Raw genomic sequence first — 24,263 nt, 5'->3', positions numbered from 1 at the left:
TTTGTTTTTATGAGATTATTCTCCTACTTCTTATCGATCTATGAACAAAGGAAATAATCATTCTAATGAAAAACACCATCAAATATTTACAGTTTTTACAGCGAGGTCCTTTTTTGCCTTTCTGCAAAATATACTACTTCTGATGATTCAGACCTCAGAGGGTTAAAATAAATACGCAGTGTTTCAGTTGGAGAAATGGGTGATCAGCAGGTTGGAGATGTGAAGGTCTCCTCTACTCTTTATGAAACTTCGTCCACCGGTTAATGATTTCCAGGGGATGACTTCCAGCGCATGCATGTTAATGAAGTTACTCAGAATGGGGAACTATTGGGTGCAGTGAATTGCTTCACAGCGCCGCCGGCACTTCTGTGGAGTGTTAGTTTGGTTCAAAAAGTCAGGACAGTTAGAGCTTTAGTAGTGGATGAGGAACTTGGCATATTTTAGCTTAATCGAGAACAAATTTCCTTATAAGTATTTTATCTCTTGTAAATTATACAGTAGCACCATTTTTGGCTGCTTCACTCGCGGAGGCTGGTTTTGCTAAAACCTTAATTGCGAACTTTAGTTAAAAATAATTCTTCCTTAAAGCCATGCTGTGGGAATCTTGCCATACGAAAAAGTCCAAAGTTTTTTTACAAACTGCCGGTTTTATGTGTATTTTTGGTGAATTGTCATTCTCATCACTGTTTTCCTCGCACCAACTTTCTCCGAAGCTTCAAGTCAAACGCATTCTTAGGCGCGCACACGGTCCGGTTTTTCCTGGAGACATTTGGTCCCCTTTGCTCTCCACAGCAGCAGACATCAAATTATCCGGCTGTTCCGTTTCATCATTTCACTGACCAAGTTGGGGGTTTCCTGTGTGTGTCTCTGTGTGTGTGCGGCGGCAGGGGGTAGGGTGAAGCAGGAGGAGGGATGCGCGGATAGGAAAAGACGCACCGCTCGTCTATTGGACCAGAAGCAGAGTGGGCGAATGTAACCGCCTGTCCAAGCCTGGAGACTTTGCCTTTTTTTTCCAGGGACGGGAGACAAGAGGGTCCAAGACAAGTACACATCTAAAAGCGGTATATGTGAGGCAACCGGGGGCTGCGAGTCAAGCCATGGACGCGCTGTTGGCGTTATTATAGGCTGTCGGTGACCACAGAGCGTAAAGTTTCCGCTACTGCCTTGTTGTGTTTTTTGTTTTTTCCTTTGTGTTGCGTTTTTTTTTCTTTATCTTCAAGCCGCATGAGTTCACCGCTGTTTTTAGGTCAGCTGGTCGGGGTTCCGTTAGAGATAATGCACCCCACCATGGAAAAAGACACAACTTACACCAAGATTTTCGTCGGCGGGCTTCCTTATCACACCAACGATGCTTCACTTCGGAAATATTTCGAGACTTTCGGGGACATCGACGAGGCAGTGGTGATCACGGACAAACAGACGGGAAAATCCAGAGGATACGGCTTTGTGAGTCAATCTAAGTTCATCTGCCTTTTCTCTGCTAGAATCAGAGAGCAACCCAAGCATGTGGAGTGAAAAAACAAAGCCAAAAAGAGCGTTTAATTAAGGTTTTATCAGCAACTTCCAGTCTAATTAAACGGAGGGCGCTTAAAGCACAGTAGCCCACGTCTGTTGTAGCTGCTAATCAGTTTAAAGTGACTTTATCTTAATAGTTAATTACATTATTATTATGTTTTTCATCGGAACCTTTTTTTTAATGTGTGTATCTCGGGCTTGCACGCTGCACACACTGCCACTTTGTTCAAGCAGGAGCCATGTGCAGTGTGTCTGGTGGTGACAGTCACATGCCAGAAGCATGAGAAGCAGGTTATATCTTGTAAGTGTGTCATCAATTATCTCCACTCTCCCCAAGTACAAATGGAAGCTCGAACAGACACAAAACAAGGACACACACACACCCACACAGATACACTTGAGTTGGTAATAAGCTGCTGCAGCTGTGGGCAGATGTCTGTGTCGTCTGTGTGTTTGTGTGTGAGAGTGTGTGTGTGTGTAGGTTGGGGAGATGGGGGTCCCTGGACTCGGAGGTGTGACATGTCAGTTGGCTCTGCAAGATAAGGCTGCAGCAGTTTCATGTTGACTTCCTCCCTCACAGCCCTTCCCCCCTCTGCCAGGATGGGTTTTGGTTGTTTGTCTGAGTGACTTTGAGTTAATGTGTATTGAACTTCAGATTATCTCTGCCTTCTGCGTAGCCAATGAGCTGATCAGCTGAAGCAGCCATGTGTTGAGCCCCCCCCCCCCCCCCAATCCCTTTTTTGAGAGTTGGGTAGCAGCGTGCTCATTTCATCCCTGACGTCTCTTTAGAGGTCTTAATTCTTGAACCACAGCGATCTCAAACCATCCACTGCTTTATGTTTGCATAAAAGTCCAGAGTCTGATGCTGTAAAATGAAAGCAAGCATAGCTGTTTTACTTTCACTGTCCCACTTACTGGCAGTGGAGCCTGCAGCTGTGGTTCTGCATTGTGGTGTAACTGCACTCTGTGTGTGTGTGTTAACCTGTATCACCCCTTCCCAGTTTCTTTCTGCCCACTCCTCAACTCAGTCCCTCAAGGTAGATTCTAGTATTTCATCCTTGGCAGGCCAGGGTGAAGAAAAAAGTCTGCCTCCTACACTTCAGCCCACACCAACACAGCTGAAGCTCCACTGGCAGCTTTAAAACACTCATTTCTCCTTTCATGTAGTGGAGTCAGCGTCCTGTCCTGCAAAAAAAAAAAAAAAAAAAAAAAGATTAAGGAGACGAGGACAGAAGCATCCTCAGGGTCACCCCTCTGTGTTGCTTCATCCAAGCACTCATGCTGGCATCCAGACTGTAGAGAAGCTTTCATGCGTTGCAGTTTTGTCGGTTTAAGAGATTACATGAGTGGTATTAATGTGCAATGCTGTGACGCTGTCTACAGGTGACCATGGTGGACAGGGGGGCGGCAGAGCGCGCGTGCAAAGACGCAAACCCCATCATCGACGGCAGGAAGGCCAATGTGAACCTGGCGTACCTGGGGGCGAAACCTCGCAGCTCGCAGTCAAGTAAGCATGTTCGATCGTTAATCTGCGTCTATTTTCTGTCTTCAAAAACTCATCGAACAGGAGGTAGCACCGAGCTTTTTTTTAATCAAATGCTATTTGAAGGTTTGAAAAGGTGAGCTTTCAGTGAGTGGTTTTGGTGGTTTGGTGAGTATTTAGAGCAGTGGTTCCCACAACTGGTGCATGCAACCACCGGCGGGGGAAGGACAACCAATAAAAAACGTGAAGTGAAACTCATTTGAATAAGTGTTTTTTAACATTTTTTAAAAAACAATAAACAAATTTGCTGATGCCAGTGTGAAATTCAAATTCGATACTTTTTTATTGGTAAAGATTGATAAAAAATTGTGGAGGTTAGACGTGACTTTTTTGACGTTTCAAGTTGGGAATGGCACAAAAAGTTTTAAAAAACACTTACTTAGAGCAGGAGTCCTGCAACCATGAGAAACAAAAATCTTAGTTGATTTAAATTTGGCTCTTATCGTGCACCTCTGGATGACTTTGAGTGCTGCTGCTTAAAAAAGTAGGAAATATTGCTCTGTGGAAGTCCAGTTTGGACCACTTGTATTTGCACGTCTGAGATTTCACTACTGGCTTAAAAACTTCTTGAATTTTTTAAGGATTTATGGCACCAAATAAGGTATATGAGGTTTCCACAGTGCACTATCACTAGGCTTATTTAAAAAATATAATTTAGTAATTTGAGGACAGTATGGTGGTGTGTAGGTGAGCACCATCACCTCATAGCACCTCATGATCTCTCTGTTCTCCAGCATCCTCCCACAGTACAAAGATATGCATGTTAGGTTAATTGGTGATTCACCGTAGGCGTGAATGGTTGTCTGTCACCCTGTGGTGGCTCTGTGGCAGACTGGCGACCTGTCTCGGATGTACCCTCTACTACAGCCTTTGACCTTGAATTGGATAAGTGGAAAAAAGGGATATAATGTAGCAAATTGACTCAGGTGGTGACTTCTAAAGACTTCAACCTGAAAGAGATAACATGTTTGAGATTTACAGTATAGTAAGCCACAACAAATACGTAGTTTTCTAGATTATTTGGGGGTGGGGGCAGAATTAGTCAGTGACAGTAGCACAGGGTAACCTTTCTGAAGCCCATGTAAGTGGCTGACAGTGTTTCATATGCAGTCTCTGCTCTTTTTTGTTTTTTTCTCAGAGACAAACGTTCCCCCATATCCATTCTGTTACTTTCAGGAATCTTTCTCCAGGAATTTGCCAACATTCGTAAGTCCTTATACTGACGCTGTGGTTATTAATTCTCATACTGAGATGATGATGTTTATTCTCTCAGTGAATAAAAAACTTCAAAAATTTGAGAAATAAGTAGCAAGAAATCTACAGGAGGCGTCTACAATGCTGAACAGGCCAATCACAGTAGCTGCGGGCTGACTCGACACGACATGTAGTTAAGTTACTCGGGAGGTGCGCGTCAGGCTACGTCAGAGGTTACATCGCGGGGTTCAGAGGGGTTTGTGGTTACGTCGTAGGTTACGATTTAGATTTGCCGCTGAAGCATAAATTGGGCGTCACTTCAAGACACTGTTTATCAGTCGAAGCCTTGAGTGCCAGCTGAAGACAAGCAGCTGGCACTCAAAGCTTGGGTGCCAGGTGCCAGCTGAATAAATTCATTCACAGGCCAGGTTCTGTGGATGTTACTGGAACGTTACTGGAAGAATAATGTGAATATGATAGATCATGAAGGTGAATATCACAGCCTGTGATAGTCTGCACAGAAGGCTTGGAATAACACTGATTTGCATGAAGACCCTGGTTATGATCACATGTCCAGGGTACGTGTTGGCAGATCGGGAAACTGCATGTTATAAACATGTTATTCAGGTTTTACCTCATTCTGTCACAGCTTGTAGTTAGCAACTACATTAAAATAAAAAATATAATAGGGAAATATAAAGGAAGCAGAATATTGTAAGCCTTAAAGTGTACTGCCTTTACTGGGAAACTGAATCCAGCACACTGTTTGATGTGTGAAATGTAAAAAAGCTGCAGGTAGACAATCAAAAATCTGGATACTGTTGAAATATGAAGTCTTCTTGTGTCCCATGTAAACAGCACATTCTGAATAGGATCAGACTCATTTACAGTAAGGGTACTTCTAACCAGCTAAAGTCCTTCTACGTTGTTGAAAGAACAAAGGCAGCAAATGCTCTCAAGCAGGCTTCAAGTCTCTACATATTTACATTTTACTGAAAGGGATGTTGACCCAGAGCTTTGTGGAGGACAAGAGAAATCACAAAAAATATAAATATATGCTTAAATGTGACATTAGTTGGATAAATCATGGACGACCACTGGCATGCTCGTCACCCCAGCCAGCTGCTTATTCCCACCATACATTCGCTCCTTGTGTGCTTGAGTTTACACACAAGCTTTTCCGCCACTGGGCTTTTTCAGAGATAACCACCACCGCACATGTTTTGTGCTTCCCCTTCGACATCTGGGTGCACACCAGACCTTGACAGCAGCTCTCCCTCGCTACTCCGTTTAAAGCATGCTGGCTGAAATGCCATGGAGTGTAGGTGTGATTGACAAACAGCGGTGCCAACAACAACCTGACTGTGTGTCCTTATTTCTGGGCGAGGGCTGCGACGCAACTCCCCAAGCATGCGGCTGATGGGAGATGGCAGCGCTTGGTATTTTGTTATTGTGTGCGAGAGTAGCGAGAGAATAGGAGAGCGGGGAGAAGGCGAAAAAGAGCAAGAAGGGGACGGGACTGTTAAGAGCAACAAATAACAGCGTGCCTGTCTCTTCTTTGTCCTGGCGAAGAAAGGAAAACGTGCATTTAGATATAAGTTTGAACAAAAGGAGGAGGGGTGATGAAGTCATGCCAGTACAGTAAAAACGAGGAATGGGAAGGAATAAATAGCTGCAGGAATGTAAAGATGAAGTCAGAGGAGGCGCAGAGAGGAGGAGGATAAGTTTCTCCTTTCTTACTCAGTCTCAGCTGATTCCCGATGAAGTCTGGAGGCAGGGAGGTCACAGATGTTTGTGAGCAATAGAGTACATCATTATTTGTGTGAGTGTGTATGCTGGGGGAATAACAGTCGGCCTGTGATACTCCCGTATACATGCTAACCTCTGAGAGAGAAAAAAAACAGACAGAGAGGGAGAGAGCAGCTCTGTCCTTGTCTGCCCGTCTCTTCTGTTGTCTGTATAGCCAGTAGCTAAAATATCCCGCCTTACCGCTGCCTCTCTCTTTGTCTTTGTCTCTGTCTGCAGGTCTTTCTGTTGGAGTTCAGCAAGTCCATCCTACGTGGGCTCAGAGGCAGTATGGGTAAGACGGGGAAGAATCAATACCACTGTTTCCAACACTCTCTCTCTCTCTTACCTGCCTCCTCCTCCTCAACACAATACATTTCACTCCTCCGCCCTTGACATTTGTGAGCACTCGCTCCTTTTCTGCACTTGGGTCTCGGTAGTCGCTGGCACTCTGCAGCGCCTCAAGAATGTATTCGACCCTGTGCCCGTTTCTATATCGGTGCACTGGCTTTTGATGTCTTCTGTTGTCTCTCTCTCTCTTTCTGGTCCATTAAACCCATGAGAAGCTCAATTCTGAATTTCACTCATGCATGAGTTGGGCTTCACTGAGGCAACAAGCTTTTTAGTCAAACTTCCCTCCATCCCTTCTTTTTCTCCCACTTACACACACACACACACACACACACACACGCTTCCTCACATTTGTGCACACAGAGGTCTCATTGCATCACCATAGTGCCACTCATGAGTCACTGTGTAGTTGTGTAATAGAAAGTGGTGTTTTTAACACCCTGTAAAAACCCTGAACATGATCCCAACTGGCTGCAAGATAGAGACTGTGGCAGGAAACCAGAAAAACAAGAGTCTACAAACATGCAGGTGCTAACATGTTTACTGTGCTCACTGCAGTTAGCTGTGTATATGGATACCCATAACAATCAAAAAAGTTTCATCTTGGTTGTTATGCTGGCCCCTTGATGTAGGAGAAAGACAAGTGTCTGTCATCACTACATATAGCAACACCAGTGCCTTCTAGTTAATGGAGGCAGAGATATTTTATATGTGTTGTTATGCTGTTTGGGGTCTATTTAATACAGCAAGCTTGTAGGCAGCAGCATTTATTAGTGCAAACAACATGAAGGGCAGTTTGCATCCCTTTTTTTCCACCGTGATTCTGACGCTGATGACAGACTGCCTTTCTTTGAAGTGTGAATTTATTGCCACAAGGTAACAAGACAGCAGCATTATAGCGCAATAGTAGTGACACAATAAAATATCCAGTGACACAGCATGAGTCAGTTGTAAGCAATAATGTAGCCTAGGCAGTGTTTTCCCTGAAGTTTTAAGTGTAACACAACTGCTCAACACTATTTGGTCTTCCTGTCATATGGAGTGAAGCTAGCAAGTGCTCCAGCGATGCTCGGTTGAGTTGTTTACTTTTGGCTTGCACATCATAAACCGCTAACATGTCCTCATAACCCTAGCCCTTCATAACCCAGTTTTATTTAATGGTTTATGTTTGCCTCAAATGTTGAAACAAGTTTGCTGTTTCCACTTCCACCTTTAACTGTAAAAATTTAGGTAGCTCCCCTTTTAAGCACTGCTGCTCTCCCTCTCAGACATGTCTGGGCTTCGCTTTTGTGCGTGTTAGGGATGTTTAATCCATGGCATTGCTATACCATTGGTATCATGAGATGATTCTTTTTATGCTCAAAAATTGTGCTGGAATTATCGTGGATGGTATGCTGTGGCACAGCCCTAGATAACATGCAACAGTTAGCGCAACTACCATAATCAAACGCTGCAAATATCATTACAGAACTTTCCATGTTTGACAAGATTGCTCTCTCAAAATTCACACATCTTGCAAGTAATGATTAAACGATGCCACTACAATTGTGTCCATTTAGGTATTTGCCTACAGAAAGAGTTTTTAACCAACACAAACATGCTACCCCAGGACAGGAATAGGAGAAGCATTAAAAAGATGGGGAAAATACAATATGATAAGTACAGCCAGCAGCTGCACTAAACACTTTTAAGTATTTTTAACACTCAGTTTCACTTTAATTTCCCTTTAAGTAGTTTATAATAGTGCTCTGTGTGGATGTTTGCACACTGATGCTTCAGCCCTGCACCTGATCAGAGGTGTTGTTTCTTATGAAATTTTGTACACTTTCACTAAGTCAGGAAAAAGGCCTGTTTTGCAACTAGTTTCCGACATCACGGTGTATGTCAATATCTCATGTATCAGAGTACAAAGGATTTAATGCCAAATTACTGAAGAGCTGAATGGCAACAGATGTATCGTGCTGGTGAGCTGGTGCTGGTTTCTTGGGAAGAATCAAACCTTTCTGGGAAAGTGTAATTCACGGGTGACAGACGTTCTCATTCAATGTCCCAGAGTTTCAGTGTGAACAAGAAAGGAAATCTTAATGACTCAGTTCCTGAGTAAAACAAGGGGGATGACTCATATCATAGACTGCTGCAGATAGTAGAGAGAGACGGTGCAGGTTGAACCCAGCTGATGTGTTGTTGTTGATGACTGGATGGATGACTCTTCTTCTTCTTCTGTCAACACCTACTTAGTCTTGACTCAGATGTTTGGTGTATCGCCGGTGAGGAGGTGATCTTAGGAGAGGATGTTACCAACTGTCACAGTTGTTGATTTTGTTTTGTGTGTCTGGCTCTGCTATTGACTTTTTGAGCTTCATTTCAAAATCAAATAGCTGCTATTTTGGTCTTTGGCTGTCAAAAATCTGAAGTTTAAGCGATGGGATCTTCTATATTTTAGAGGTATTTTAAGGAATTTACAGGATGTAGCGTTTTGGAAATGATCTCTTTGCTCTGATTTTCTGAAGGCTGACAAGTTCCGATCCTGCGGCTACAGAAAAGTCCATTAAAAACCTCAACTGTTCTGAGTGCTATTAATATTGCAGTCCTCAATTTCTGAATGAGTGATGAGGGAATTGAGGCTGACCCAGATGAGTCTATGAATGAGTGATGAGGGGTTGATAGAAAGTCTCCCAGAGTGCGAGAGGAGATTTGACGCAGAGGGAGTCTTTTGTTAATCTCTGCTTGCAGGAAGAGTCACAGTTTGACACCTCAGACTGAAGAAAAACAGCAGAAAACATCACCTGGCACACCCCAAAGGCAAACACAAACCAGAGGTGGCACTTTGTTTGTTAGGGTTGAAACACCTCCAAATTCAGGCAGTGTGTAATGCGTGTGTGTTTTGCAGGTAGCGGTTTAATTTGCTGAGAAACTATTGGGACATCTGTGAAGAAAATAAATGAGACATATGAGGTGAAGCAAGAGCACTTTCTGTTTTCTGTCAGTATGAACTGAAACATTGGATTAAAAAAAACACATTTGGTTGGTCTGTTAACAAAATCCACCTACAGGTAATTTTAAACCTAATTATCAAATTATACTTTTTATTTTACACTGTGGTGTAAAATACTAAAACACAGTCAAGGTAAAGTCATCTTACATATCAGGACATAAAACATCATCTGGCCCTTAGCATCTCTTAAAATTAGGTAAGTCCAACCTGTGAAGAACAACAACATGTCATACTAGATTGTGTCATTATTTATTCAACACAAACTAAACCAAAAATGCAGAAGCAGTGTGTGAAAAACAAACTGTACTCCATGATTAAATAGATAGAGCCACCTTTATCAGCAATAACTGTCTGTTATTTCACTTTATTGAGGTTTGCAGACTTTGACTGGGCTGTTCTAGAGTTCTTGGTGTGTTTGGGATCATTTTCCTGTTGCCATCACACATGCAGCAGACCAATGTTTAGGTGTTGAACAGATGGCCTCACATTTGACTCTAGAATACCATACAAGAGTTCATGGTCAACTGAAAGGTGGCTGAAACGTTCACAAGTCCTGTGGCTGCATAACAAGCCCAGATCACCCCCCGTCTCCAAATGTGACAGCATGCATCATGGCATCTTTGGTTTCGTCTGTTCAAAGGACATTGTTCCTCTTGTGTTGTTTTCAGATGCAACTTTGAAAACCTAAGCTGTGTTGCCATATTCTATATAGAGAAAATAGACTTTCGCAAGGCAACCCTTCCAGACAAGCCACATTTATTCAGTCTTAACATGATAACTGAGGCATGTAGAGTCTGAGATGTAACTCTTAGGCTTTTTGCAGTTTCTCTGAGCATTTCACAGTCTGATTTGCTGTTACGTTCACTCCTGGGAAGATTATTGGCACATTATGTTAACACACATCTGAATGCTCCAGACCAGCAAATTGCCTAAACCTTTGCTTTAATAGAGGTGGTGAATTTGCTGGAATGTCCAGTCCCTGGAAAACTGGCAGCAGTCTTGAATGTTTGCCACTTGTGAATAATCTTTTCCGCTGTAGAATGATGGACTTTTAGAGGGCAGCAACAATTGCTTCTTTAAGATAACTGATGATGCCTTTACTCCTTGGCATTGTGCTAACACACATCTGAATACTCCAGACTGTCAAATTGTTAAGCCGCTCTTACGCACGTCTCGTAATTGCTATGAAACCAGTAAGGGTGTACTTAGTTTTTCACATTATGTCATATAATAGCAGTTTAATATTTTACAGTTGATCTGAGATTGTATTTAGTCATTTTAAGACCTGCTGTGAGCCGCTTATATTTTATAGTTTTTTCTATTTAAAGCATTAGATTTGAATGAGGGTATACTCAAACCGACAACCGGATGAGACTCCAGCTTCTCAAAACTCAGATCAATGAAAACTACTGAGTGGGCTTTTATTTTGAAGAGTTGCTATTAAAAAAAAAAAAAAAACAAATTGTCACAATTGAGAACTGAAACTAGCAAATGCTGGGCTGCTTTTGTGTCATAGCTGACAAATATGACTAATTTCTGACTAATATTGTTGGTTTGGTTAAAGATATCTCAGCCTGTTCTGCTTTGATTTCAACCACGCAGTTTTTTTTAAAAAAAATCTCATGTGTGCAACAACTGTGTGCATGTCAGTGCTGAAAAAAGTGAAACAAATACATTCGTTTTGAGCATTCCCCTCTGTTTTTTCCTCTCCAACACTGCCTACTTCGAAGCCATATTACCATCAGTTCATGATGTGTCTTGTAAACAAAGTTGAGTTTCATTGTTCGAGGGTGTATTTAGAAAAATCTGTTGCAAAAGAAGAAGCAATACCAGTGTCTGCCACAGCGTTAACCTCAGGAGGTCTCAGTGCACCACAGCTGCAGGTTACTGCCTTTTTCTCAGCAGGAAACTGTCTATTTTTGAATTACTGCTATTACCGCTAACGTCGATTTTTATCTCTTTGGTGCAGATAAGAAATCAAATCTGCTGTTTGAGTTGGGCGTTCTGATGAATGTAGGATACCACTGCTACTGTTCTGTATCCACCACAGTGAAACAAGCAGACAGAAGGAGACTTGAGCTAATATTGACTCTTTAAACAAATGTGAGAGAAGTTGTTTAATCTGGAGTGCAGATTTGACAGAAATTACATGTTTAAACTGGGGATAAATAAACCTTGCAGCCTGAGTAATGTCTAGATTTTTCAGTTTCTTACGCGCAAAGGGCACATCTGTCCCAGCTCAGATCTCTGCGCTCCGAGGCTCGATGTGTCTGTGACATGATCAGTATGACTGCAGTCAGTTTCAAACATTTCTTGGCTGCATGAAGGACTTTTATTTTAGGCTCAACTAAAAGAAATAGTCTAAAGTTTAAACAGGGTCATGCTGTTGAGAAAGAACAGTAGCTTTTCCAGTCTTTAATCACAAGATAGTTGGGCATTCACCATTTTTCACTTTAACTGAGGGTGTCTTTTCTCTCTGATTATAAATCTAGGACTTGTTTTCCCTAACTAATGATCTTCATATTTAAACTGATTGGGACTTTTTTGTGTGTGTAAGATGTTGCCGTTGTCACAGTTTCCTTTTTATTCTGCATTTTTGCATTTGTGTATGCAAATATACACTTTGTTAGTTCCACCCATTCAACTAGTTGATAATCAGCCAATCATATGGCAGCAAATCAGTGCATTAAGGCAAGTAGACATGGACAAGACAAGCTGCTTGAAGTTCAAACATCGGATCAAAATGAGAAAAAAAACAAAGGTTATTTAAGTGACTTTGAACGTGGCATATTGGTTGGTGACAGACAGGCTGCTCTGAGTATTTCAGAAACTGCTGATCTGCTGGGATTTTACCACACAAACATCTCCAGGGTTTACAGAGAATGGTCCAAAAAAGAGAGAAAATATCCAGTGAGCACCAGTTCTCTGGGTGAAAATGTCTTGTTGATGAAAGAGGTCAGAGGAGAATGGCCAGACAGCTTCAAGCTGATGGGAAGGCAGGAGAGAATCTTTAAATGCATATCACCAGGTGCCACTCTCATCAGCTAAGAACTGGAAACTGAGACCACAATTCACCAAAATTGGACAATAGAAGATTTTAAAATGTTTTGCGCTCATGCTTGTGCAACAGACAAATCTGCACCAACTTTGATTGTAATTGTGATAAAATGTAGTTTATAATTTATTTTTGACTGCACTTTATTAGAATTTTAATTTTTTTAAAAATGGTGAATTATTATGATTTATTAAAACAAATAACCAGTGAGTCAAGGAGGCTTCAGTAATAAGAAATTATGCATATTCCTTTAGCAGAAAGGTTATTCTTATCATTTTATGTGGTAAGTGGGGGTTTGTCAACAAAGTCCACCTATAAGCACTTTTAAATGTCACTAATTAAAAATTAAAAATTCTGTAAAAGCAAAAACAAGGATCTGTGTGCCAGAATGACAGCTCCCTTACAGTGATAAAAACCTACCAGGTGGGTTTCAAATCAGACTATTTCTTGGCTCAGAGCAGTAACTTAAACAAGTTCTAGCATGATAATTACGAGCTTTAGAGGAGCTAGTGGGTGAATTTTCATAGGTGCCTCTTTAAAGTTAACCAGCTGCTGGCCGTCATTTCATATTTAAGGGACAGATATGAAATTCTTCTCATCTAACTCAGTGCGAGAAAAGCAAACAAACATGTTTTTCCCAAACGTCAAACTACTAGACATAAGATTCGTCTAAATATATCCCCATGCCTTTTGCTGCCCCCTGTTCCCACTTCACCATCATCACTGTGGGGCTCCCAGTGGGCTTTCTTCCTTTGTCTGCTCACACAAACTCACACAGTAAACAGCAAATATCAAAAATAAACTCAAACAAAGCTCAGCTCTCTGTCTGCTGCTTTGGCATATTTGCTTTAAGTTTTTAGAGGACAGAGGACAGACTGATGCCAAATGTGGCTTTGAGGTACAGCTGAGTTAGGGTGGAGGGTTGTGGGGGAACATGTTCTCATATGAGGGAGGAGGGGAGGCGTCTGTCGCCCATGGCCGCCTGTTGTCTGCCTTCAGCACCCAGAAGCTGCAGCAACGTCGATGCGGTTGCTTGGCAGAAGTGAGATTCTTTTTTTTTTCTGCTCTTTAATTTCTTTTAAGTGAAAATAAAGGAGGGTGAGGGAGATGGATGTGCGGTGAGTCTATTTAAGGTGGAGGCGTGGGGGAAGGGAGGGGGGACTTCCTGTTGAAGCAGTGGAACAGAGCAGTAGAGGATGGGAGGAGGGGGTGATAGACTTAAAGCACACCTGTGGGTGGGTGAAGTTGTGGCTGGGTTCAGTGAAGCTTCAGGGTCGTGTGATGTGCGTTTATTATAAAACGCTCCTCAACGAAACATCAGGAAATCAGTGAACGGCCTCAGCGGGCGCCGACGTGTCGACTTGTTTAATATGTTCACACCCGTAACTCTTCTATCCCTGTCTGATTTTCTTTTCCCATTCTTCCTCATCTTCCTCCCCCTTTAAATAATCCTTCTTTCTCTTTCCTCTCAGTCTGCAGTCATCACTCTTTCTCTGACGGGGGGTTTAGGTAGACGGCGAACCCTCAGGTGGATATTTTTCTTACCCAGGGACCCAATTAGGAGCGACACCTCTGTTGGATGAAAAGCCTCATTTAACAAAAAATGTAAAGAGATGGTGTTGCAAGCTTTTCAGAGCACACAGAGCACAGTCGTCTGTTAAAAGATGACACATTTTGATCTCTGATTGCATCTTTTTCCACTTCTTCCACGTCGGGTTATGTTTTTTTTTTTTTCTTCTGATGTGCATTTAAGCACTAAAGTCATCTTCCCATCCTCTGTCTCCCACTGATGCCTTGATGCTGACAAATAAAGTGCATAAAATATAGATCGAGGCCAGTTTTTAATGAGCAGTGACTTCGCATTTCAGGCTAAATCAACACTTCTGTGTTCCTGCAGGCGCCTCACAGCAAAGACCTGCCAACCTGCCAGAAATGTGACAAGAGAAAGGCATGTCTCGTGTTTGCATCATGTAAAGTAATCCTATGACTGCTCAGAGCTGCAGCTGCCACCGTCAGACAATTAACTGATTAGCCATCCACTGATATTGATTAATTGTAAATCACTTCCACTTAGTTGTGAGGATTTGCTGCTTCTCTGTGGTTTACATAGGGGTAAACTGAACATGCAAACAATTTAAAACAAACCACTGTGAAGACTTTAATGGCGATTGTACTCACCCAGAAGGTTATTCTAGGAAATTGAGGAAAATAACTATTGGTTTAAGTCTTAATCAGAGCAGAAAAAGCAGAACAATAGCAAACGCTGTTCTCAGTGAAGTTCCCAATTATGCTTGTGAAGCTCCAGCTGCTATAAACAACTATTTAAAATATTCAAAATACGCTCACTTCATTAGGTATACCCATTTAACTGCTCATTAACGCAAATATCTAATCAGCCAATCATGTGCTCAGTGCATTTAGCCATGCGGCTATGAAGAGACGACATGCTCAAGTTCAATCTGAGCATCAGAATGGCAAAGGTTGTTGGCGACAGACAGGATGGTCAGAGTATTTCACAAACTGCTGATCTGCGGGTATTTTCCTACACAACCATCTTTAGGTTTTTCTGAAAAAGAGAAAAAATACAGTGAGCGGCAGTTCTCCAGCTAAAAAAATCCCTTGTTGATGCTAGATGTCAGAGGAAAATGGCCACATCTCTGAACAGTAACTCAAATAAACAAGCATTGTAACCAAAGTGTGCAGAAGACCATCTCTTGAGTGAACTGCACTTGAAGCTGCAGAAGACCATACCATGTGCCGCTCCTGTCAGCTAGAATGGAAAAAATGCTTCCTGATCTGATGAATCTCAGTTTCTGCTGTCACATTCAGAAGGTAGAGTCATGGATCCATCCTGCCTTGTATCAACAGTTCAGGCTGCTGCTGCTGCTGCTGCTGGGGACTTTTTCTTGGCACACTTTGGCCTCTTCAATAAAGGTTAAAAGCTTTACTTCCACGGCCTACCTGAATATGATTGTCAACAGTTGCTTAAGTGTGTCTCCACAGTTCATTTTAGCTCTGTGTCAACATTAGAGAGCAACCACAAATGGTCTGTACTCTCTCATTTATCAACATGATGAATGTCAATCACTTTATGTGCACACATCTGCAGACACTGGCCTGAGGAAGTAAGAATAGGGACTACACATAACTTAACAGCAAGCAGTTTCATTCATAACAGGTTTTCTCAGTATTACACTGAGAACCAGCTACATGTATCAACACAGAGTAATCTATAAAGCAAAAGTTATAAACATAAAAACTGTGTGTATTTTGAGTTAAATATCTTCGATATTTGCTTTACCCTTACAAATGGGTACTTATTCACATTAAAAATCTGAACAATTCATTGGATGTGTGTTTGAAGTAAAATTTTTACATCATTTTGACAGTTCTGAACATTTTCTTTTCTTTATGGATGAATTTGGGCTTACTTTGAAAGAAGCCGTGGCTTGAAGGCAAAAAAAAAGACTGATGTAACATCCTTTGAAATCTTGAAATCAAAAGCAAACGGTGACCTGAAAGGTCCTTATTTACTTGATGATTATATTTTATGTCATTAGGAAGCTGACAAATAACTTCAAATGAAAGCTTTATACCTGAAAAAAGTTAAAGCGGTTAAAATAGATAAATCCAGGTCCGGAACAGGATATTTTGAATGGTTTTTTTATTCGTGCAACAAGTGAATGTCAGATGGAAGTGAGATGGCGTTCATTAGACTGACATGTGCTGGATTAAAACTCAGGCGTGAGATGGGTTGAAGTCAGGAGACGTTTCCTTTTTTTGACATTTTCTTCTCCGTGTCAGCCTTATTTGAATGAATCAGATTTAAATGTCTTGCTTGCTTGCTGACATGTGAGCTGAGTGTCCGGCGCTGATGTTGGCCTTTCTATCACTCACCCCCCCTCGAGCCCCGTGTGTGTTTATCGACAGAGGACGGAGGGTCATGCGTGTGCCTCTCCATGAGTGTGTGTTTGTGTCTTTGACTGACTCACTCTCCTCACATCTCTCATCTGTACTATTATAAGCCGGGCTGTCCTAAGGCATGAGGGATATGATGGCTGATCCTTCACCTCTCAGCATCGCTCGTTTCCCGTCTAAGGAGTCCCGACCTTGAACCTCAGCAACAACAAAAAAAAAACACAAACCTTTATGGATGTTTTGGTTTTTATTCTCTTTGGTCAGTGCATCCTCTCTCTTTCATGGCGCTGCTTGGTTTTGAGAAAGGACAGCGAGGGGGGGGAGTGCAGACGAGGAAGATGGCTGTGAGGGAGCGAACCCGGAGAGGGGAGGGAGAGCGGAGTCGGTGGAGGTTATTCTGCTCTCATGGGTCTGTTAGTGAGTGCACACCCATGCAGCTGCGCCAATTAGTCCTGCCATGCTTGAAACCCCCCACGACACACACACACACTGCTGCTTAACTAACTACACACAACCTGTTAAGTGTGCGCATGTATTACGTTTGTTTCCTGCGTGTTCACTTCTTCGGGATGTGGTGTATTCAACTGTGTGATTCAATGTGTGCGCTGTAATTTAGAGTTTGCGTGCCTGTCTACATCCCCTTTGAGTTTGTGCGTGTTTGTGTGCATGTATAAATGTGTGTTTGACAGTGATGCGATGATGCCAGGCACGGGGAGAAGAGAGGCGAGGCACAGCTCCCACTCGTACGATGCCACTGTCACATTGGATCAGTCAGGCCGGTGCAGGCAGGCAGCGGCACACAGCCGTGGGAATGACACTGCACTTCTGCTCCGGGGGGATACGAGATGGGATAGAGAGGGGTCGAGGAGGCAGGATGTTGCTAGCTTCAGCTTTGTTTTGACTTTATATGTTGTTGAAACCGTGCAGATGATGATCTTCGTCGTGCCAGCCAGAACTTCAGCAAAAGAAGGAACTTCCTTCCTTCTTTTTTTTTTTTTTAATTTTTTAAATTGAGCAAAGTTTGTAAAAAGTTACCATATTAGAATTTTGTAAGACTCAAATCAAACTTTAATGATATTTAATAAATTATAAACTCATTTTTTTCTTTTTAATTTAGTAATGAGTGTTTAATATTATAGAAGAAAAGGAATGGTTTTCAGGGGTTTTAAAGAAGCAACAGAGTAGAGGAGTCACACATTTGCAATTTATAAATACACCTGATAAGAAAATATCTCACATTTTTGTGGTTAATGTTTTAACAGTGCCTGTGTATGCATGACACCAGGAAGCAGGAATAAAAGCCAAAAGACCAACTTCAAAAACAGGCAGTGGCCTTAAACTTAAAGGCTGCCAGTGAGGACAAACAGTGAAGGCAAGGTCCAAAAACTGGCAAAAGGTCATATGTGGGAAAGTACCAATGAACACAAGAAAAGAAAAAACAACCCAAAACCCCACAGGAAATCTGAAAAGCCACAGGTGGAACACAGGAAGGATATACACTGAAGAGGGTGGCTGGTTAATTTGAAATACCCGTGAAAGACAGCGCAGGTGAGACTAATAATAAGGGAGGGGAGGATGGAAAACTAACAAATCCAAAACCATGGAAATGGTCATGGACAGTCTCGTAGTCTCAAGAAGCAACTGAATTACATTTAAAGAGACCTCAGAATCAGTTTCACTTATACTGCCTTTAGTGGTATTTTATTTACCCATCGTTTTTCTTTTGGTCCTTTTGTCCAGTTCAGCCGCACAACTAGTTAAATAAAAAACAAAAACAACTTTCAGAAATCATGAATCATCAGTAGTTGAAAAAAAATATAAACTTTTCTTTCTATTGCCTACACCAGCCAATCAGACTAAGCCTGCAGCTATCTAGCATTAGAGCTCTGGTGATGAGGGGGAAACAGGTTTGTGGATTTTGTTTAGGGTGACCAATCAGAGGGCACGATAAGTTAAAATAAGTTCAAAAGAAGAGTTCAATTTGATTAACACTTAAAATGAATATATGGATGCTGTATTTATACTGGCAGCTATCCTGCACATACTGGCGTGTGTCTGTGTGTTGTGTATACAGCACAGTGGCTGTGTGCAGGCTCAGTGTTTGTTGTGTAATCACACCTGATCCCTGCTCGCTCTCTCTGTTTAGGGGTAAGCAGGAGCAGCGGCAGACTGCCTCTCACTGCTCCGATCACCTGCTCAGACGCAGTGACAAGGTTACTGTCAGGTTAATGACTCTGACTGCAGGCTGTAGTGTTAAACACTGTCATGTTCTGTTGTTTTTACTTAAGCAGCGTAGCATAACCTAGTTCCTTTGATATGATCGCTGTTGCTTTTGCCAGATGTAACTGAGGATGTTCAGGTTAAGTGGGCAGCCTCAGGCAAGGACATGATTGAATACAAGAGGACAGTGGAGCGCTTTTTTCTCTCATTATTGTTGTGGCTCCAAGTGCAGACAATCTCATACAATGCATCTGTTGTGGCAGCTTGTGTGTGTGTGTGTGTGTGTGTGTGTGTGTGTGTGTGTGTGTGTGTGTGTGTGTGTGTGTGTGTGTGTGTGTGTGTGTGTGTGAGTGCACAGGTGTCAAATCCAGAAATCATATTTTGGAAGCAAAACAGATTTTTTGAAACATAAGCCAATCCTGATAAGAATAGTTTGTTTCTTACCTAAATGTTTCATTAGGATCAAAGCATCTTTTTTTTTTTTTTTTTTTTTTAAACCTTTTTCAGGCAGTGTGCTAATTAAACTTAAACACAGGGGAGGCGATCTATTTTAAGGGAGCAGAACTGATAATTGCTCTTTAAGGAGGAGGAGAACCTTTTGTAGGACTCAGTATTTGGGGTATAGAGAAAATGAGCATTCGCTAAAGAAACTGTGAACGTAGAGCATCTCGTATTACCATCGCTTTAAAAATCAGACCTCTCAGTGATATACAGAGTGGCAGCTCTGCACACATATTTTTCTGATGTTGCCATTGGATATTCAGACAGAAATGGATGTTGTCAGGCCTGTGTGTGTGATTTTTACGACAATCTTTTAAGACTCAAGAGGAATTTCAGCTTCATCTTTTGTCTTTGCTAACCACTGGGCCCATACAAAACATGTACTGACCTACATTCTTTTTATTGTTTTTCTCCATATCTTAATGTTTTTTTGGTTATTTGTATGTTTGTTTGTTTGTTGCATGAAAAAAGGTTTTAAAATTGGCAGAAAAGGCCCAGAAACTATAACGTTATAGGCTAGTTTGAGACATCTCCACTAACATCAAGTGCAACTTATAGGATATACATTTAAAAAGATATAATAAATAAGACTTAACGCCAAGCAAAGCTACATGTCAGACCACACACTGACTTGCATACAAATTACATAAGTTAGCATGTGTTTGTAGTACGTGATGCTAATGTGTTCACAGTAGCAATGAAAAACATGCTGGATTATTTAATTTTTAGCATTAGCAAGGTTTAGCATTTTAGCATGCTAACATGCTAATATCAACTGATTTACATTAAATTTAAAATACAGTAGAGGCCGAAATAATTATAATTTCCAACGCAGAAACTGAGGATGATAGTTCTTAAAATGTCATTTAAGTTTCTTTTCTAGCACCTACTGTGGCGTACAGAGGAAACCCTGAGTTTCTACCGTTGGCATTATGAATGCAAGCAGAGGAAAAGTCCTCAAAGAAAGAACATTATTACAAGACAAGTTCTGTGAAAAACTAAATACAACCCACGATTCAATACCTTGCATGAACACATTTAGCAGTCTCTCACATGACTGTCAAGGAATTTTGGCCCACTTTTCCTTACATCATTGGTTCAGTTCTTTGATTTTCATGGGTATGTTTTTTTTTATGCACAGCTCGCTTAATGTCCTGCCTCAGCATTTTAACCAGGCTGAGATATGAGCTTTCACTGGGCCATTGATTCTTTTCTTTTTCAGCCATGCTGTTGCAGATTTGCCAGTGTTTGGGATCATTGTCCTGTTGTATGACCCAATTTGGACCAAGCTTTAGCTTTCAGGCAGATGATCCTACATTTGAGTCTAGAATACTTCGGTATACAGAAGAGATCATGTTCGACTCAATGACTACAAGGTGTACAGGTGCTGTGGGTGCAAACAACCTAAACCATCACCCCCACCACCACCGTGGTGTGCTTGACAATTGAAATGAGGTGTTGATATGAACAGAGGGTGGTGCTGATATGCTGTGTTTGGTTTCCTTCAAATATGGTGGTGTGCATTATGGCCAAACATCTTCACCTCCAAAACTCTTGTGCTTTGTTCAGAAGCAACTTTGCTGCCGTGTACTTTATGGGGAGAAGAGGCTTTCTCTTGGCAGAGTCAGTCAAACAAATAATACTTATTCAGTCTTTATCTGATTGTGCTATCATTAACTTTAACATTTAACATGCTAACCGATGCCTGTAGAGCCTGACTGACTGCACTGTATCGTCAGACTTTGGAGTGAATTTGATGGGACATCCACTCCTGGGAAGATTGTAGCATTTGGTTGACATACAGCTGAATGCTGCAGACTAGCAAACTACCCAAAATTCTGCTTTTTAAGAGTTTCTCACATTTATTGATGATTGATTTATTGATCAAATGCACTTAATTACAAGCACCTGGCACATACTTTCCCTCTTATCTACTATGAAAGCAGTAAGGCTGCAAAATTCCATATGCCCGTGTAAACTTGCTTTTTCACATGACTCCCAAAGAGTTCCCCAAAACTCTTAAACCCCAAAAGGTGCTGTTAAACAGGTATGAGTGATCTTAACAATAAACAATAATGAAACAATAAATAAAGACTCATCAGTTACATTTACAAATGATATGACAATTTTCAACAAAGTCCTACAGACCTATCCGTGTAACAGTTGTGCTTCAGTCAGTGTAATTTTTTTAATGATTTCAGTGATTGAGTTTAAAGAATTTACTGAAAGATCATGAGAAAATGTGTGTAACATATTATATGTTTATATATAAACACATTAAAAATGAGAAGTCCCTTCCGTTTGTTTTATTATGTGTGCTTTAGTGTTAAGCATATTAAGTGTATATTTCTGTTTTTACTATAGAACAATATGGTAATTGATTTCTTGACTAACAAAATTAATATTTATATGATAAATAATTGAAATGGTAATAGAGTTGCAATAATTAGTCATTTAATTACTGTTTTGTAAAAACCAGATAATGAATTACTTAATATTTGCTAACCAAACATGTGTTTCTGTGTCCCTCCAGGCTCACTCAGCAGTATGTCTACCCCCAGACGTTCCTCCAGCCCAGTCTGCTGCTCCATTCTCACCTCAGCCCGACAGCAGCGGCACTCACCTCCCCTTACCTAGACTACAGCCCCACCTACACGCCCTATGCCTCCACAGGACTGGAGCAGTACCCCTACACCCCATCGCCGTCGCCCTCCGCTGGCTACCTCAGCTACACCTTCTCCCCCAGTACGCCAGCACCCACTATCACAGCATCACCAACCCCTCCGGCTGCCATCCATCCTCCTCTAGCTGCACTCACTGCTGTGTCTGCTGCACCGCAGGCCTTCCTCCACTACCCTCTGCACCAGCCAGACCGCATGCAGTGAGCAGCTCTGAGCATGGCTGCAGCTGCTGACTTGATGATTCGAAACAGCGTGACTGTTGACCTGTGACATCATCAGGATGAGACTAGAAGTGGAAGAGAGTGTGATATAATCAAAAGGGCTTCTCAAGAGCACTCTAGTTCCTGTTTTTTTATTATTATTGTTGTTGTAATAGTTAAAGAAAACGTTCTATTACTATTGTCATCAGCATACACTCTGAATGTTTTTCATCAGTGGCAGCACTCAGAGACTGGAATTAGACGACTGGTAATTTTCTGGATGTTTCTCTTGCTGCTGAGTTCGGAGGCAGTCTGACTTCGGGGTAAAGACAACGAGGAAATATGTTTGACATGATGCTGTGGCTGCAGTTTTTCCAAAGGTACTGAGCTGAATGCTGGGCTCTAGCCAAGCTGGGAGTCAGTTCCTCCTTCAGAAACACAGCTCCAATTACCTCCTCTTCAAGGTTAACTTTCTGTCTATGGCCTTAGAGATCTGTCTCTGTACTTAGTTCATTTTGTCATTTTTATTAGTCTCACATGTGAAACAAACAAAATGTTTATTGTATTCCCTTTTGTTCCTTTTCTCCACTGCTGGCAATTTGTTACGTAGTAATTACCACAGAATATGCAATATTAATGACAGAGGTGGAACATTAATAAGGTAGACAACACTGGTGTAATATTTTTGTGTAATGCTACTGCTAGATTGTCACTCTGAGATCGACTTTCTTAACACTTCAAGCATATTAGTCATCACATGAAGTTCCTGTGGCTGCTTTGTAGGCTTTCTCAACTTTTGCAGCAAAAGCATCTTCGGAGTCGGTCTTTATTCAGTTACTTAGGTGTCAATACAGATCAGGTAAATGTATTCGGATGTGGATGTCCAAAAGTGTGTGTATGTCCATGTTTGGTCTCTGTGAGTGTCAGTGAGTGAGAGACATACGGTATAATGCAGTATATGCTGGTGTCAGGTCTGAGCTTCTTTTCTAGCCTCTTGTACTGATCAGAGTTGTTTCTTTGTTTTTGTTTTTTCCTCGAATGCAGAAATCAGAGAGATTCTTTAGTCGTGATACTGCAGTTTCCTGGTGCCACGGCATCATCTTAGTAGTCTTAAAACAAGCCATACATCACATCTTAAACAAATATGCAAAAATAAAATGAATATTTCTAAATGAGATGTGCTTTTTCTTGGGAGAGAAAATGAGATCTTTTTCTTAAGCAGGTCAAATCTGAGTACTTCTGGACAGTACATACGCCAGCAGCAGCATGGAAAATTGACATTTCATTATGTCATTGAGCTGCTTTACACTGGTGAACTGGAAACCTGCTGAAGACATGAAGGCAATAGATTTTACAAATATGTTAATTACCTTTCTTACAATGAAAAATCATCAAACCTGGCCAGCCAATCACAGCCAGTAGATCCACTAAACAACACATTATGTCTTGCTTGTTTAGCTACATTTGGCCTCAAGAAAGCCTACCTTTTTCTCCTCCTTTTGTTCTCAGTGTTAAACTAAGCATTTACTTTATATTTACTGCACAGCACTGATGTGTTTTGTTTAATAATCCAAAAGACCAGTGGTTCTCAAACTGTGGCACACAGAGCAGAAAATATGGAATAAAATGAATATAATGTGACTTCCGTCGAGAAAGCAAACAGGAATTTCTGACTTTTACTTCACTAAACTTTGACTTGTATGCTTTGTTGTATTGGTAATGATTGATAGTATTAAGGTGGTCAAGGAGGTTATGGATCTGGTATGTTTACTCTGAAAATAACCTTTTTAAAAAGCAATGTAAGAATTACAGTAAGAGAATTACATTTTACAAGAGGTGGGTCTTGACTTGAAGTTGATCAGGAGGTAAATCCAGGATCAAGGAATTTTTGGTGGCATTTTTTGCCATTGCAAAAGGGAAAAAAAAAGACATTTTGCATCATTCTCAAAGAGACATATCAATGACATATCAATGTCCTTTTTTGAAGACATTGACTTGACATTCTTAAGAAAATATCCATACATAATTCTCCATCTATAAACAGTAAGCTAACTCAGCTCCATGGAGTACCCCACCTCTCACTCCATGACAGCTAGGACAACTCTAGAGGATGGATGGATTTATTTAGATTAAACGTTAAATCGGGGGATTTCCTTTTATCACTCCCAGCAGCAGGATTTAGTTTATGTGTGCAGCAGTTCTTCTTAAAGAAGGGACTGCTCACTGTAGTGATGCGGCTTAATAAAATGTCAAATCTCTGAAAAAGGTTGAGTCTGTAAATACTGTAGTTTATCAGCTGTAATCT

At 41.3% G+C, this 24,263-nt stretch overlaps 1 protein-coding gene across 1 annotated transcript; it reads left to right on the top strand.

The window, feature by feature from the left end:
- The first annotated feature begins 889 nt into the window (after positions 1-889).
- Positions 890-23,130, top strand: rbm38 (RNA binding motif protein 38). Its single transcript, XM_063463752.1, has 4 exons — positions 890-1,446; positions 2,899-3,022; positions 6,278-6,332; positions 21,611-23,130. The coding sequence occupies exons 1-4, from the start codon at positions 1,225-1,227 to the stop codon at positions 21,960-21,962; spliced, it is 753 nt and encodes a 250-aa protein (XP_063319822.1). The 5' UTR covers positions 890-1,224; the 3' UTR covers positions 21,963-23,130.
- The last annotated feature ends 1,133 nt before the right edge of the window (positions 23,131-24,263 follow it).

The sequence above is a fragment of the Pelmatolapia mariae genome, linkage group LG20 (assembly GCF_036321145.2).
Source record: "Pelmatolapia mariae isolate MD_Pm_ZW linkage group LG20, Pm_UMD_F_2, whole genome shotgun sequence".
Lineage (NCBI taxonomy): Eukaryota > Metazoa > Chordata > Actinopteri > Cichliformes > Cichlidae > Pelmatolapia > Pelmatolapia mariae.
Note: the sequence above shows the minus strand (reverse complement) of the source record. Positions and strands in the feature narration are given on the sequence as shown.

What these genes read in the sequence shown, in the direction of transcription:
- rbm38 (XM_063463752.1), top strand. Translation starts at nt 1,225, where the DNA reads ATGAGTTCACCGCTGTTTTTAGGTCAGCTGGTCGGGGTTCCGTTAGAG. An exon ending in AATCCAGAGGATACGGCTTT is followed by an intron (nt 1,447 to 2,898) that starts GTGAGTCAATCT and finishes CGCTGTCTACAG; the next exon opens with GTGACCATGGTGGACAGGGG. An exon ending in TGGGCTCAGAGGCAGTATGG is followed by an intron (nt 6,333 to 21,610) that starts GTAAGACGGGGA and finishes GTGTCCCTCCAG; the next exon opens with GCTCACTCAGCAGTATGTCT.